The 15,376-nt window shown below is 42.8% G+C and overlaps 1 protein-coding gene across 5 annotated transcripts in view; it reads left to right on the forward strand.

Annotated features, from left to right (window-relative positions):
* Window positions 1–1,793: 1,793 nt before the first annotated feature.
* Window positions 1,794–15,376, forward strand: part of Dock9 (dedicator of cytokinesis 9) — a 280,827-nt gene continuing 267,244 nt past the window's right edge. For all 5 annotated transcript variants that reach the window (XM_046454796.2, XM_046454805.2, XM_058582766.1 and 2 more), the window contains exon 1: window positions 1,794–1,985. In XM_046454796.2, coding sequence (XP_046310752.1) covers window positions 1,857–1,985 — 129 coding nt within the window. In that variant the 5' untranslated portion in view covers window positions 1,794–1,856. The remainder of the gene's footprint in view (window positions 1,986–15,376) is intronic.

Here is a 15,376-nt window from a genome sequence, read left to right on the forward strand (position 1 = left end):
CAGACTGCTCTACCTGCCACTGGCTGTGTTGGGGGCCACTATACTTCTCAGAGGCCTGGGAATGTGTTAGCCATTACTTCATTTCACGAGGAAGAAATGGGTTGGTATGTGTCACTAGTGTTTTTATCACACATGCCTTGTTCTGTTTATCTTCCAACCTGTCAGGCTCACTCAGGGTTACCAACCCACTAAGAAAACAATCCTATCTAGTAAGCATTTATTGAGTGCTTACTGCATGCCTAATCTCCAGTCTTATTATGTGCCAGACTTGCTCATTAAGTCCAGAACGGTGGTGTTTTGCTTTCTGCAGTATGTGGTATTTTTCCCTACCGCTTTAAGATTACGCTGAAGGCGGGTGTTTGGCTCTCTGGTGGAATGGGACGCAATGGGGCAGTTTCTTTTAACGCAGGGACGCGAGTTACGAAGCTTCAGGGAATTTGCGCAGGAGGTGAGCCTAGGAATACCCCAAGATCGGGTTTTCAAGGCCATAGGGCACTGCGGAAGCCAATCCCGCAGGTAAGTAGCTGTCCATCGAGCCGACAGGCGTGGCCTAAGCAGCCCGACCAATCAGAAGAACCCCCTTATGATAGACTCCCCGCCCCATAACCCGCCCAAACCAAGACTACCGAGCATGCGCAGCGGACCAAGCGCAAATCTGCCCGCGCGCCTTCTCAGCGGCTCGGACAGGCTGAGGCTGCGCAGGGTTTCCTCAGAAAAGAGGGAAAAAGGAATAGGAGGCGCGGGGGCCCCTTAGGGGATGGGAAGCGGGACAGGCTGTGTGAGAAGTTCCTCGCAAGGGAAGGCGGTCACTAGCAGCGCTGGCCCTCGGGATCACGGTGGCCTCGCAGGCGGGCGCATCCCGGGTTTCCCGGCACCGAGCCCGGTTGTCGGGCTGCGGAGGGGCACCAGTCGGTTCCGCCGGGTCACTTCGACCCTGCAGGCAGTTGTTCTCAGGCTACAGACGAGATAAATGAGGCCCAGAAATTTGCCCACGTCCAAGGTGACGCAGCAGGCGGGCCCGGGTCTGCGAGTCCCACCCGCCCGTCCCGTCCTCGTCGTCCTGGTCCTACCGATGCCTCCGGGGCGACCCGGCGGATTCTGGTCCGGAGCAAGAGCGCTCCGTCCAGGTCCCCCCGCCGTGGTCTCAGGAGGGCTCTGTGCTCTCGGTGCTGCATGAAGGCCACTTTCCTTAGACCTCCGTCCCGGGCTTCGGCCGGGACCGTCAGCTGGGTGTGGTGTCACCAAGCCCCGACCCCCCTGGGACCTCGCGGTCCCCACGAGCGCGGCGGGGCTCTTAGAGCTGTGCGACCCGCGGGCGGCATGCGCGACCCTCGTCTGGGGTCTTCGGACGTGCGCCCCGCACCTCCTGGGATAGGGGTCCCGCGCTGCCCGCGCCAGTCCCGCCGCCTCGCTACTGCTCCGGGCCGCGCGGACCTGCGAGCCCGCCGTCTTGCCGCGCCGGCCCCTCCTCCGCCCGCCGGCCGCCCCGCCCCGCCCCGCGCCGCGCCGGACACCCCGCCCCGAGGAGGAGGCCCGGCGAGCGGCCGCGGAGGGAGGCTGGTGGCATGGGGGAGCCGTCTCCACACACACGGTCGTCCCGAGCGAGCCCGGGCGCTGCTCAGAACACTTGAGGGCCGCGGGCGCCTCGGAGGGCGCCTCCGGGAGTGACACGGCGCGGAGGGCGCGGCCCCGGCTGCGGCGGCTGGACGCGCGGCGGCGGCGGCTGCAGCGGGGGGAGCGGGCGGGCGGCGGCGCCGGGAGCTGCGTGCGGAGCCGCCCGGGCGGCAAGGGCGCACCTGGCTGCGGCGCGGCCGGGCCCTACCGCGGGAGCAGGAGCAGGCGGCAGCGGCAGGAGGATGTCGCAGCCGCCGCTGTTGCCCGCCTCGGCGGAGACTCGGAAGTTCACCCGGGCACTGAGTAAGCCGGGCACGGCGGCCGAGCTGCGGCAGAGCGTGTCGGAGGTGGTACGCGGCTCGGTGCTCCTGGTGAGTGCGGGGCGACCGGGGACCGACCGAGGGAGGAGGGAGGCGGGAGGCGGCGCAGGTAGCCGGGCGCGCCGGGGCCGGGCGCCTCTAAATCGGCTGCGCTGGATCCGCGGGATTTAGAGGTTGTGGGGAAAGAAGAAGAGGGGGTTGGACTGGGGAGAAGAGAAGATCCTGGAGGGGCAGCAACTCGCAGACCCTTCCCAAGTCCGCGTGCTCTCTCCCCATTGCTGCCCCTTCCCTCCTGGGGATTTTCCTCCGAGTGAGATCGCCCTCTGCCTCAACTCTCCACCCCGCTGTATCTACTCGGCCGCCTGGGAAATTACTTCGCTTATCCCCTACCCCCGTCCTTCCCGCAGCCTGCCACTCTTGGCGTGTTACGGAGGGGACGGCACCTGTGGCGGGGACCCGCGCGGAGAGTGGAGGTGGGGTCTTCCTGTACCAGTCCGCCAAGAGTGGGCGATAGCCCCCGCGGATCCCTAGGGTGGGCTGAACTTCGGGATGTAAGGGGTTCAACATTCTCTCCTCCTCCTGGTGCCTTAAGCTGGCATCTTAGGGTTTGGACGCCTCTTATGAAGGCTTAGGGGGCCCATAGGAACTAGTAGTATTTCAGCATTCGTGCAATTACTGTGAAGTTTGGAGATTTGAGGCAGGCAAAGCAAGCAGCCCAAGACGAATCTGGCCGTGGTGGAATGCCTTAAACGAATAGGCCTCAGGACGTGAGGAAGATGAAGTTTTAAATCAACTCTTCCACAGCTAGAGCTGCTCCTGCTGTATTTGGAAAAGCAGCACACTCATGGCTGGATGGTGTGGGAGTGTAGCTGTGTATGAGCAGGAGCGAGCTCTGCGGGGCAGCTGGAAACTTTTAGCCTCTCCTTGCATTCATTGTCCCAGTCATTTGTTTTCTTAAGGGACTTGTTTGTGGGTAGGTGACTTGTGCTGTTTGTTGGAATGTTTCGAGAGAAGATGGGCCTTCAAAACGATTCTCTGGCTTCTGTGGTGCTGTGTGTGAGGGGTTGTCCAGACGTTCTGGGTCTCTAAACATAGTGAAGCTGATTAGTTGATGGTAAGGAGTAGAGCAGATCATAACCTGGCCATATCTTCCAAAACCTCAGCTAACATCTGTTGCTTTGGCCTAAGTATGACTGCCTGCATCTTTCTGACTTGCTAATGAGAGAGCATGTTAATGATAAAGCCCACAACCTCTGTGGCGTCTTTTCTTTTCTCACCTGGAACTTTAAAAAATATTTATTTATTTTTTTAAATAAATTTTTTGTTTATTTTTATGTGGTGCTGAGGATGGAACCCAGTGCCTCGCACATGCTCTATCAGGGAGCCACTAACCCAGTCCCTCACCTGGAACTTTTTAAACTGGGGCCTGTTGTGGTCATAAGGGTTTTGAGGCAAAAGAAGAGTCCATAGGACATTTTGCTGTGCCATAACAGACCCAGCTGAAGAGGAGGAATGAGTTTAATAAGACATTTAGATAGAGCATGGATGTGCCAACGCAGGTACTACACCTCTTATTACTGATATACAGCAGTCCTTGAATATATGTCCTTTCTGACAATGGATGGCCTACCGATAGTGACCTAGTATCGTCCATTCCCATATCCGTACACTTCTGCTGTTACCTCATGACATTTTAGTAGAACATCCCTTCTCCCTGGACACCCTTAAGCATGACCAGATGCCTGGCTGGTGTCTCAGTTCTTAGTCTTATCTGCCTATGATCACTTGTCTGATGGAACCTGTGATGAAACAATTATAAAATGCAGGAAAGCAGTGGGCCTACTCAGGTGCATGAGGGGCTCCCTGGCTGAGTGAAAAATGTATTATAGTGGTTCTGCATTGCAGAAGGAGAAATCTGGGAGAGCTTACAGACACTCAGAATTACCCATAAACCTCCTGCCCCTCGCCTCCTACCTGCTATTCTGCCACTTCTTGCTGCTCAGTGTGCCAGGAAGTCACAGCAGGTATACCTGCCACATAAATTCTGGCCTGTCTCTGTTGAATAAGGATCTAAGAAAGTAACCCTGCTCCTCTCTGGAGACAGTGCTTCAAACCAAGCCTTACCTTCTACCTTGGATAGAAGTATTATTACTCTGCTCTGTCTCTTTGATAACTTGGGTCAGCACTAATACAATACCCATAGCATAATAAATGCTCAATGAATATTCTTAACTAGCTGACTAATAAAGTAGTTCTGCAGATGGCCTAAAAAGAAATTAACAATGTGTGGGTTTAATTATATCTTCCCACACTTCAAATATTGATGAATGGACCATTGTGAGATCAGATCAGAAACGATGAAATTAAATAGTTCAATGGGTAATAAAGACTGCCATTAAAGAATAAACATTAAAATATGAGTGATATGTGTTCATATAATTATCATTTTTGATAGCTTCATTTTTCTTGGACTCAGCTTTATGTGCCTTTATAAATTATTTTGCATTAATATATATGACAAACTTGAAAATAAGCATACAAAAAAGTAGAAAGAATAATATGAACCTTCATGTTCCATAATTGAGATTCACTGATTATAAGGATTTTGTCACGCTTGCTCAATCTGTGCCAGTTTTCCTTTGTTGTTGTTGTTGTTGTGATCTTGAGTTCTAAGCCTTATAACATTTTACCCTGTACACTTAGTATATATTATTAGAAAACCAGGAATATTTTCTTATATAATGTCATATGATACAAGTAATAATAGTTCATTGATGTGTTATTCTGATTTCCCAGATTTTTAAATAGTATCTTTGATTGTTAGTTTGTTCTAATTAAGATCCAGAAAAATTTTGCAGTCCTTTTCAAATGTGGTTTGCTCATTTGTGAGCCTTAGAATGACTTATGACTGAGAGAGCGTTCATGAGGTCAGAAGTTCTGGGTTTTAATCCTTTAGATAGTAGTTCAGGGCAGGGATTATAATTCCAGTTCTGCCCTTTCCACCTGTGCTGTCTCCGATATTATACCTTAACCTTGTAGGATCTCAGTTTTCTCATCTAAAGTAGAGATGATAATTGTATTTACCTTATAGAGTTGTTGGGAGGATTAAATGAGCAGTACAGATGAAGCATACATGCTGCCAGCTATTTAAGTTCTCTTGGAATAGTTACATTTACTTCTTAGAACCTCAGAGTTCCTGTTCTGTTAAATAAGGAGCTGTACAAGTTGTTTATTGAGGCTTTTATCCTATCAACAGACTTTCATTCTAAGCTACTTATGTAAGAGTAGTAGAAGTACTACTAGTACTATTCCTAGCTGTAGGAAAAGTAATTTATGATTTTTTTGGTAATGAATAAGAATATTCACAAATTCAGAATTAGCTTTCCACAAATTTACAGTAGTCAGAAAGGGTGGATGTTCAAAATGTCTGTGACCCAAATAGAAAAGCTAGAAATAGTCAGATGCAGGGGTGCCTTCCTAGAATCCCAGCAACTCGGAGACTGAGGCAGGAGGATCTTAAGTTCCAGGGTGGCCTCAATAACTTAGTGAGACCCTATCTCAAAATACAAATGGTTGGAGTTGTGGCTCAGTAATGGAGCGACCCTGAATTCATTCTTCAGTCTTCCCCCACCCCCCACAATTCCCTGACAAGAATTGAGTTGTGATTTCTTTTAGAATTCCTGAAGGAATTTTTAGCTCAGGTCTTTCAGATATATTAAAGGCAACATCATAATGATGTAGATCTAAGAGAATATATCACCCAAGGCCTAAAAATATCCTTCCCCTGAAAGATTTGTGTAAATATTGTGACACTTTGCATGGGTGCTCAGACTATCTTGCACTTGGGTATTAATATGCAAGTTATCTGGCTGCTCATCTTCCTTACTGATCTTATCTTGGTGTGTTCAGCTTCAAACTTTCCTTCTATTGTCAGTCCCTTGCCAAGGGTACCATTCCACACCCCTTTGAGATCCAGCAATATGAAATGAAATGACACCAAGTCAGGTCATTGCTGAATTTTTCTTTGTGTTACTGAAGGAGTGTGGATAGAAGGCAGGAAGATAATGTACTGCACTCTTCTTGAGGCCTCCCTTGTCCCGCTCCACTCCATGAACTCAAGATTCCAGTGTTATCTGAGGTAATGTGAGACCCTTAGTAGGGGTGTTCTTTGAAATCCCCAGGTAAGGTAAAACCTCATTTTGGCTGTAATTTAAAATCAGATATGTTAGTAAGCTGACAACTGAAACTCACTGTTTCTCCACCCTCTCGGAGAGTCCTAACAAACAGAAATGTCCTAAAATACAGGAAGCTGGGTGGAGGCCCATCTCCAACAAGATAATCAACAACAGGTTCTGTTTCTTTGGTTCCTAGTACAATGAATATTAGACAAGAGGGCATTCGAACTAGGAGGGACAGAATTGTGAAATCTTTATCCACATATCTGAAGTCCTGCTCTAAGTTAGGACTTGCTGCTGGGTGCTGAGAATATGATGTATCAGTCAGTGGGCCCTTGCTCATGAAGGATTTATAATCTACACAGGTAGACATCAACAAAAATATGGTAACTGTACAAAGTAGCATCATTGAAAGAATAAAATATGTGGTTCAGAGAACAGGAAGGTGAACTCACAGAGAAATCATGTACTTGGGCAATGGTTTTATAAAGAATTGAATTGGACCTGGAAAATACAGAGATAAGGGAGATTTTAAAGTTTTTATTTTCTGGGAAACAATAAGAAATTGAGGGGCTAGGGTTGTGGCTCAGAGGTAGAGTGCTCGCCTAGCATGCACGAGGCACTGGGTTCGATTCTCAGCACCACATAAATGTAAAATAAAGATATTGTGTACACCTAAAACTTAAGAATAAATATTAAAAAAAAAAAAAGAAATTGATCAAATGGTTAGAATGCCCAGGTAGGCCAGAAAGCCTACTTGGGCAACTTGGGCAAAAATGGACAAGTTTTGCTGGGTGCGGCGGCACATACCTTTAATCCCAGTGGCTCAGGAGGCTGAGGCGGAGGAACATGAGTTCAAAGCCAGCCTCAGCAATGGTGAGGTACTTAACAACTCAGTGAGACCCTGTTTCTAAATAAAATACAAAATAGGGCTTGGATGTGGCTCAGTGGTTGAGTGCTCTTTAGTTCAATCCCCAATACCCCCTCCTGCCAAAAAAAAAAAAAAAAAAGATCAAGTTTTAAGAGGAAGGGAGAGAAGCTTTGAGAAATACAGTTGCTAAATTTGGGGATAGATTCAAGTATTGGCTGAGGACACATCACAAACCAGATTTTTTTTCTTGTCTTTTTGAAACCTGTTTTAGGACAGAGGTTTAAACCAGCCCGTGAACATATGCTTCTTAAAGAGATCTTCCCTTAAGTGTAATCCTGGAAGTCAATAATGTGACTGTTTGTATTATGCAGGTCTAGGAATGAGAAGAGACCTGTGAGAATAACCCAGAAACAGACCTATGCATGTGTAAGCATTTAGGATGCCTTGGGGGAGCAGTAGTCAAATATGGTGGGTGCACCATTCATTAAAGAGTGTTGAAAAAAATGTCAGAGCCCCACCTTACATCACACACCTAAATAAATAAATGTAAAAGAAACAGCATAAAAAGAACCAATAATCATATAAGTGTGGAGGTATTTTTAAAGCTTGAGGATACAGGAGAAAACCAATTTGGCCTAGGCTTTGGAAGTGAGTCTTGGTTTTTGCACTGTTGAGCAAAGGATTTTGAGAAACTAACTCTACCTAAACCTCAGTTTGCTCATTTGAGAATTGGGGTTGTTAGATGTTTTTATCTTAAAGAGTTTTAAAAAATAAATATTAAATAAGGTAATGCATGTAAAGTACTTAGTAGTAAGAACTTAATAAATGTAAACTTTTATTATGTTCATAAAGGAAAATATTGATTATCTTGACTGTCTCTGGGTACTGCATTTATTGAGCACATATAATGTCCTAGGATGTGGGTGAGAGCTTCACATAGGGGAGATGGAGTCACCTCAAGGTAATGACTATAGGTGGAGGACCTGGGTGTTGAATGCAGGCATGGTGACTTCATGCCCTAGGTTTTTAGCCTCTTGCCTCCCATATTAACAGAAGTCTGTTCTGTGTGTCATCAGTACCGTACAGTTAAAATCAATCAGTAAGCTTAGAAACAGCATTTGCCTTCTGGTTATTTATCCAGCGCTCAATCTCTTGCTTAAAGTTAAATTTAAAAAAATCTTACAAATCAATTTTAAAAGGAGAAACACTGTAGTAGAAAAATAGGAATCGGAGGCTGGGGTTGTGGCTCAGAGGTAGAATGCTCACCTAGCATGCGGGAGGCACTGGGTTCAATCCTCAGCACCACATAAATGTAAAATAAAGATTGTGTCTACCTAAAACTTAAAAAATAAATATTTTAAAAATTGTTGAAAAAAAGAAAAATAGGAAACGACAATAATAGGCAATTCCTCAAAGAAAGGAATATAGTTAGCCAATAAAGAGCAGAGAAAAAGTATTCACTCTTACTAATGATTAAATAAACATTAAGTAAAATAACCTGCCATTCTTGGTAAACACATTTGCAAAGATAGAAAATATATTTTTAATGATGGGGTGAATTGAGCACTTTTGTTTGCAGCCCCCCGCCCCAATTCCAACTCCAGGGCAACTCACATGGCATTTTTTGAGAACTATGGCTCTTGGAAGTGTATAACATGATGGATGGGTGGTGTAACCTCTTTGCAGTGAGGCTATATATATGTATCAAGAACCTTAAGGGGTTCCCCTGACTTGGCCAGTACACAGAACATAGTGCCTGAAATCACTGTGTTGAAAATGTGGCTTCAAGCACTATGAAATGTTCAGGGCAGAAAATGTGAACTACCGATGAACTGCAAACTATCTGAAGGTCCTAGTAGTGGTTTAAATAAATTGGAATGTGGACCATTTATAAAACCACCAGATTTTTGTATTAGAAGAATAATGACTTGAGAAAATTCTTACATGATGGCACTGGAAAGCAGTGTGTGTGTGTGTGTGTGTGTGTGTGTGTGTGTGTGTGTGTGTTAGATTCAGGCTGCTTAGGTTCCAGGTCCCCTTTGCTTTGCTACTAATGGTGTATGACCTGGGGCAAGGTGCTAAACTTTCCCCCCCTGTTTTTCTTATCAGAAAAATGGTGATGATAATAGTACCTTTTCATGGGGTAGTTGTTAGGATTAAACGAATGAATTGTTAACTCTGGCAATAAATATGGCTGGTTATATTTAAAATTACTCTTAAAGGGAGTAAAGCCCAGGTTACAAAATTATAAGCACAATATGAACCACGTTGTGTTTTTACAAAGTGTATGTGTAGAAAAAAAAGACTGGGAGGGATGTAAAGAAATAAACAAAACAAAATTGTTTAGCCACAGTATCTGATCAGGCGTGTTAATTCCCACAAAACTCAAAGATTGAAAAAAAATTTTTGGTTTTCGGACATAAGACATTCTATGTGATATGGAATGTAGCTTTGAATGAAGTTTAAAAACTGTGCCTGTCATAAAATCATTTTTCTTTAGCATAAATCCATCTGCACATCTGTTGACTAGCCATCTGCATGACGCACGTGTAGCCTTCTGCACCAACCAGAATGCCACATGTTACCAGTGTTTATCCCTTGATACGGGGTTATGGAGAAGTTCACAGTTTGTCTTTTTGATTTTCTGTTCTTTTCAGATTTCTACAATTGGCATGCATTACTTTTACTATTTTGAAAAAGATTGATAGGAGAAATGATTTTGAGAATGTGCTATGATAAATGGATTCTTATCACAGACCACATTTCTTATAGTCCTCAGAGGAAGGCCACTTATTTTTACAAGATAGTTAATTTAATTTCTATTGTATATTTGTCTTGCAATTTTATTTCATCTGAAAAAAAGTTGCTCAGATTTTGGCAAGTGAGGAAGAGATGAGAACCTGAGAGTCTATTGACACTCCCGGGGCTGTCAGACACTGTCTGCTCCCCCTGCCCTTGCCATTCCTGGCCGTGGCTCCTTCCTCTGATCCTGTGACCCCACTCTCTTCTTATACCTCATTATTTCATCCTTTTTTTTTTTTTTTGTTGTTGTTGGATCTGCCTCTTTATACACAGCTCCCTGGCCCCTGTGACCTACTTCTTTCCTTAGTGTCCCTAATTTCACTCTGAACCCCTTGGTTCCCTTATGTGAAACAGGGTTATCTTGAGTCTCCTCCTTCCTCCTGATATCTCTACCTTTGACTCTTCACTCTCTCCCCTTGCTGCATTCACCGCACAGGGTGGTTCCTAAAGGGAGTCTTCTTCACCTTCTCAAAGTGTTTAATTTCACTCTGAAGGGAGCACCAGAATGTCATTGTGATTTCCATAATTTAGTTCCCCAGCACAGCCCTGCTTTTCTTTTATCCTCCCTGATACCTGTACGTGTTTCTCTTATCGGCCTCTTAAGTTCAGCATCTATGAAAGATAAGTTGTCACTTTTCATTCCTAACCTCATGATCCTTTTTGCTTTCTTTTTTTCTTTAATGAGAAACAACATTTTTTCATCACCAACTGTGAATTCTCTGTTTCCTTCATTGTTTATTTTTTCATCTCCTTTTTTTTTTTTTTTCGGTATTGGGGATTGAACCCAGAGACACTTTACCACTGAGCCACATACCAGCCCTTTTTATTTATTTATTAATTTTGAGACAGGGTCACCCTAAATTGTTTAGGGCCTTGCTAAGTTGCTGAGACTGGCCTCGAACTTGCATTCCTCCTGCCTCAGCCTTCCGAGTCACTGAGATCTATAGTTGTGCACCACTGTGCCCAGCTGTTCATCTCCTTTTGTTTTGCCACCCAAGCATTGTTATCTCCATTATGTTCTGTTATATCATGAGTCATTCATTATTGGCTAAGGACTCTCAGCTGTCAGTGGCTTAAAATAGCAAAGTTTATTTCTCCCCTACACTACCATCAAGTTTACTTCTACCCCCCACTATCCCTGAAGGGTGGTCTGGAGACCAAGTTCCATATTGTCCTGGACCTGGATTGGTGAGATATCCATCATCTTGAACGAGGCATGTTTTTGTAGGGAGAACCAAAATGTGGTGACTCCCATTTCATTGATTAAAGCAAGCCCAAAGGCCACATCTAATTTTAGAGGGCGGGGAAGGACAGTCCTTTCTGTATGATTTGCAAGGAGAACTTGGATCTTGAGTGAGCAACACTAAGGTATTCTGCAGCCTGGCATCCCCTTCTTTCCATCTCCTGCTCTGTCCTGGTCCCTACAGTAGCAGGGGATGGGGTCCTTCCTGTCTGGTCTCTGTGTTGCCATTCTTACTCCATCCATAAGAGTAGTTCTGAATACTGAAGCAGTGCTTGCCCACTGTCTTTGACTTGTAGGTGCTGTCCTTACGAGGCACCATCCTCCCATTCCTTACTGGCCGGGCTTTTAAATGGTCCTGTGTGCCAGCCTCTCTTAAGCCCCAGGGACTCAGCAGAAGCACTTTCCTCTGCCAGGGTCAGTAATCACCCCCTACACCCTTCCTCAGCTGCCAAGCCACTCCCCTAGGTCTCTGGGAACTGTACTCACAGTCTTAGCTTGTTCACCTAAACTAAAACCTGTCTGCCTGTCTTGTCTTTTCTTTGTACGGCTCAGCACTATTTATGTTCAGTTTTGTGTAATAAGACTTCCCTCACTAACATCTCACCATGGGTTCACCAGTGCCTGGCATATAGCAGTGGCTCAATTTTTTTTTGTTTGATGAATAAACAAATCCCAAAGATTATATACCTCATTATTTCGTCCTTTTTTTTTTTTTTTGAGGCCCCAGTGCCCCTAATTTCTCTCCCTTTCTCCCTTTCGATCATTCCACTTTCCCAATGCACAGGTTCCGTCTTATGAGTTTCTCATTGCCACCTGTGGTAAATTCAGTGATATTCCCTATACTTAAGAATTTTATTACACTTTGAGGCTGGCCCTGGTTTGCTTTAGTTTAGAAAAAGCTGGTCAGATTATCAGTATCTCCATATGATCTTTGCATAGTGTTCTAAAGAATTTCCTTTTTGGGGACCATTCATTTTTACCAGTGGCTCTTAGAGCCCCCAGATGTAAAAGAACACACTGATGTAACTCTTGGTTAGGTGTTTAGTAACTTATTTCTCAGAAGATAAAAACGAAATAAAGCAAAAATACAACTGATAAAAACCACTGGAAGTATTGTTAATTCATTGAACAATGAGTTTTAAAAACCCTCAAGAAACACTTGGATGGTAAAGTTATTTGTTTTTTTTTTTTTTTTTTTACACTTTTATTTTCTATTTCTTTCCTGGCTCCTTATTCATGCATTTATTTTATTTTATTTATTTTTTTTTTTTTTTTTTGACTCAGAGTTAGTTGATAGCAAGGAGACTTATAATCTGATTAGAACTTTGAATCTCCCATTCCCTCTCTTTGAAATTGACAGGGATGAATACAATTAAGGCAGTGTGAGGGTGTGACAAGAGATTTCTCTCATTTATGGAATATTAAACTGAAAGTGTATCTGAAGCTGTTGGCCATGAACTATCCAGAAGTTTATTGACCCTTTGAACTTTATACTGAAACTCTGAATGTATGTAATAGAGATCCGTATACTCTGTTTTCATAGAAAATAGAGAAATAGAAAATAGATGTTCTGGATATAGAAATGTTAAAGTTAATCATGCTAAGTTAAAAACAATCATAAGTAGTGTCATATAGCAATGGTTCACTTTTTTTTTTTAAATCAGTATTTTGTTCATGAAAAGGTTTTATGATCTTACAGATGCTTTAGTAAACCTTTCTGTTTTGTTTCAGGAATAAATTAAATAGCAATATGGTGGTAGAATATGAATAGAATATGAGTAGAATATAAATAGAATATGAGTAGAGTATAAATAGAATATGGTGGTAGAGCACAGTTCCTACGTGTTCTTGCTAGGGATGGCAGTAGGACACAGTGGGTATGACCTGGGCTCAGGAGACTCCTGTCCCAGCTCTTGCATTTCCTTGTTCTACTTTCTGTTTCTTCATCCAGAGAATGAGCATCTTAATAGCATTTATCCCAGAGATCTTTGTGATGAAGCACTCAATAGCACATTAAGCACTTAGAATACAGCCTGGCGCACAGGAAATCCCCACTAAGTGCATGCTGTTATTACTTAGGAGGGCAACCTGAAGGAATATCATATAACCCTTGGAAGTGCTGCTGATGGAGAATTTCTACCATGGAAAAAAAAGTAGTAAAAAAAGTAGTAGTGTATAGAAATATGTATGGTCACAATCGTGTAAAATATAACTTCTGTATAAGAAAAATGTTGGGAGGAAATACACAAAAACATAGGGATATGACTTTTTCTTTATATATTCTAATATTTTGCAGTTGCTTTACTTTCATAAATGAGTAGATGATCTATCAAGAAAAAAGCGAATGCAGTGAATATAGTAAGGACCGTTTGGTACTACACTTCGACATTAAAATTGGTATTCTTTGAAAATTACTCTTGTATATCTTAGTGCCTATACAGGTATGCATGGCAATGCTGCATACATTCCTGAAGCAAGAACACACACATATGTTTTGGTAACAAAAGTATCACTGATCAGTTAAGAGCTTTGCATTCAATGCTAGTAGAAGAAAGAGGCTCATGTAAAATAATGAACATTTGCATTTGACAGTTTTTTTTTTTTTTTTGTTTGGTAGTAGGGATTGAATTTAGGGACATTACCACTGAGTTGCATCCTTACCCCTTTTTATTTTTTAATTTGAGTCAGGATGTTGCTAAATTGCCCAGGCTGGCTGTGAATTTGCAGTCCTCTTGCCTTAGCTTCCTGAGGAGCTGGGGTTACCACTGTGTACCACCATACCTGGCTTGTATTTGACAATTTCATCATTATTTATTTATTTATTTGAAAACCATTCTTGTCTGTGCCTCTGGAAAATCTGATTGGTAGACATGATAGTTTTTTGTTGTTGTTGTTGTTGTTAAATTTTTTTGGTTGTGGATGGACAGATACCTTTATTTATTTATTTTTATATGGTGCTGAGGCTTGAACTAGTGCCTCCCATGTGCTAGGCAAATGCTCTACCACTGAGCTACAATTCCAGCTCCAGACATGGATAGTTTTATTATTTTGTTTTTTGGTGGGGTAACTGAAGAACAGAGAAATGAAATAATTTATTTAAGGTCACTCCACATAGCGCCCCCATCATCCCGCCCCCTGACAAAAAGGCAGGGATTGTCTAAAAGAATATTTTAAGATATAATTTAAAAATCAGAGTTTCTTGAAAACTAGTAATTGGGTAACACCATTCTTTTTGGAAAGTACCATGAGTTCTCAGGGTTGATGGAAATGTGTGATATGAAGATGAGGTCATACTGTTTTGGGGATGAAAGGCGGTTTTCGAGCTTTTCTTGTCTAGCTCCCTAATTTTACAGAGGAGATGAGGCCCATCATGACATCTGACTTGTCTGTGGTAATAGCTAGTTAGCAGTGGAGACAAGAACAAAATCTAGTTTGCTGACTCATGATCCAGTGGATTTTCCCCTGAGTATAAGAAAGACTTTAATTTATTTTGTTTATTCCTCATTTCATCAAGTGTCTTTACTGACTAGGGTAATGAGACAATAGCAGAATATGAAACATCTGTTTGTATGATGGATCTCCTCCTTGCTTCTACATTTCATTGATCCCAGACCAGTTTGTAGTGAAAATGACATTCATATCCACCAACCATGAAAGAAGTATTGCATTTGTGTTTAAAAGGTATTAGGATGAAATAGACAAAAAAATAAAATCAAGAATTACAAAGTTAATCTAAAAGAGATCTTGACAATAACTTATTCAAGAAGAAAGAATTAATTTTGTAATCAAATAATGTTATTTAAGGATGAAAGATCATAGTTTTACATGTACTTTCATTCCGATAATTAAGTGACCTGAGGAAAAATACCTTCCTGTGCATTGTTAACCTAAAATTTGTTACTGTAGAATAAGGCGTGTTGATCTAGGGCATTTGCATTTCAGGCTGCTTTGCCTTCTCTAAAACAAACAAACAAACAAAACCAGTTATAAATGGCAACTTTGGTTCAAGTTTTATTACAGAAAGAGTTGCTTTTCTAAGATCAGCCGGAGGACTTATTTATTCTGTCATTCTCACAGTGCTGCTTTCTTCAGTAGAAAGCAGAGTTCCTATGGTGATAGCAGAGGGCCGTAATATTTATAGTTTATTAGATTCATTTATAAACTATTATGTTAGCTACAATTTACAGAATATTAAATCTCTTAAAGTTAACTTTTTTCTTCCCAGGCTTTTACTATGCTCATTTTCCATTTTTATTTTCTTTATTCTTTTAAGAACCTTCTGATATGTGTGATGAGAGAATGTTTATTTTTTTTAGAAAATTGCTATTATATGATTTTTTTTTGAGACTGA

This window comes from Marmota monax, unplaced genomic scaffold (genome assembly GCF_021218885.2).
Source record: "Marmota monax isolate L192 unplaced genomic scaffold, Marmota_monax_Labrador192_F-V1.1 WCK01_AAM20220418_F8-fsc00026, whole genome shotgun sequence".
Classification (NCBI taxonomy): Eukaryota; Metazoa; Chordata; class Mammalia; order Rodentia; family Sciuridae; genus Marmota; species Marmota monax.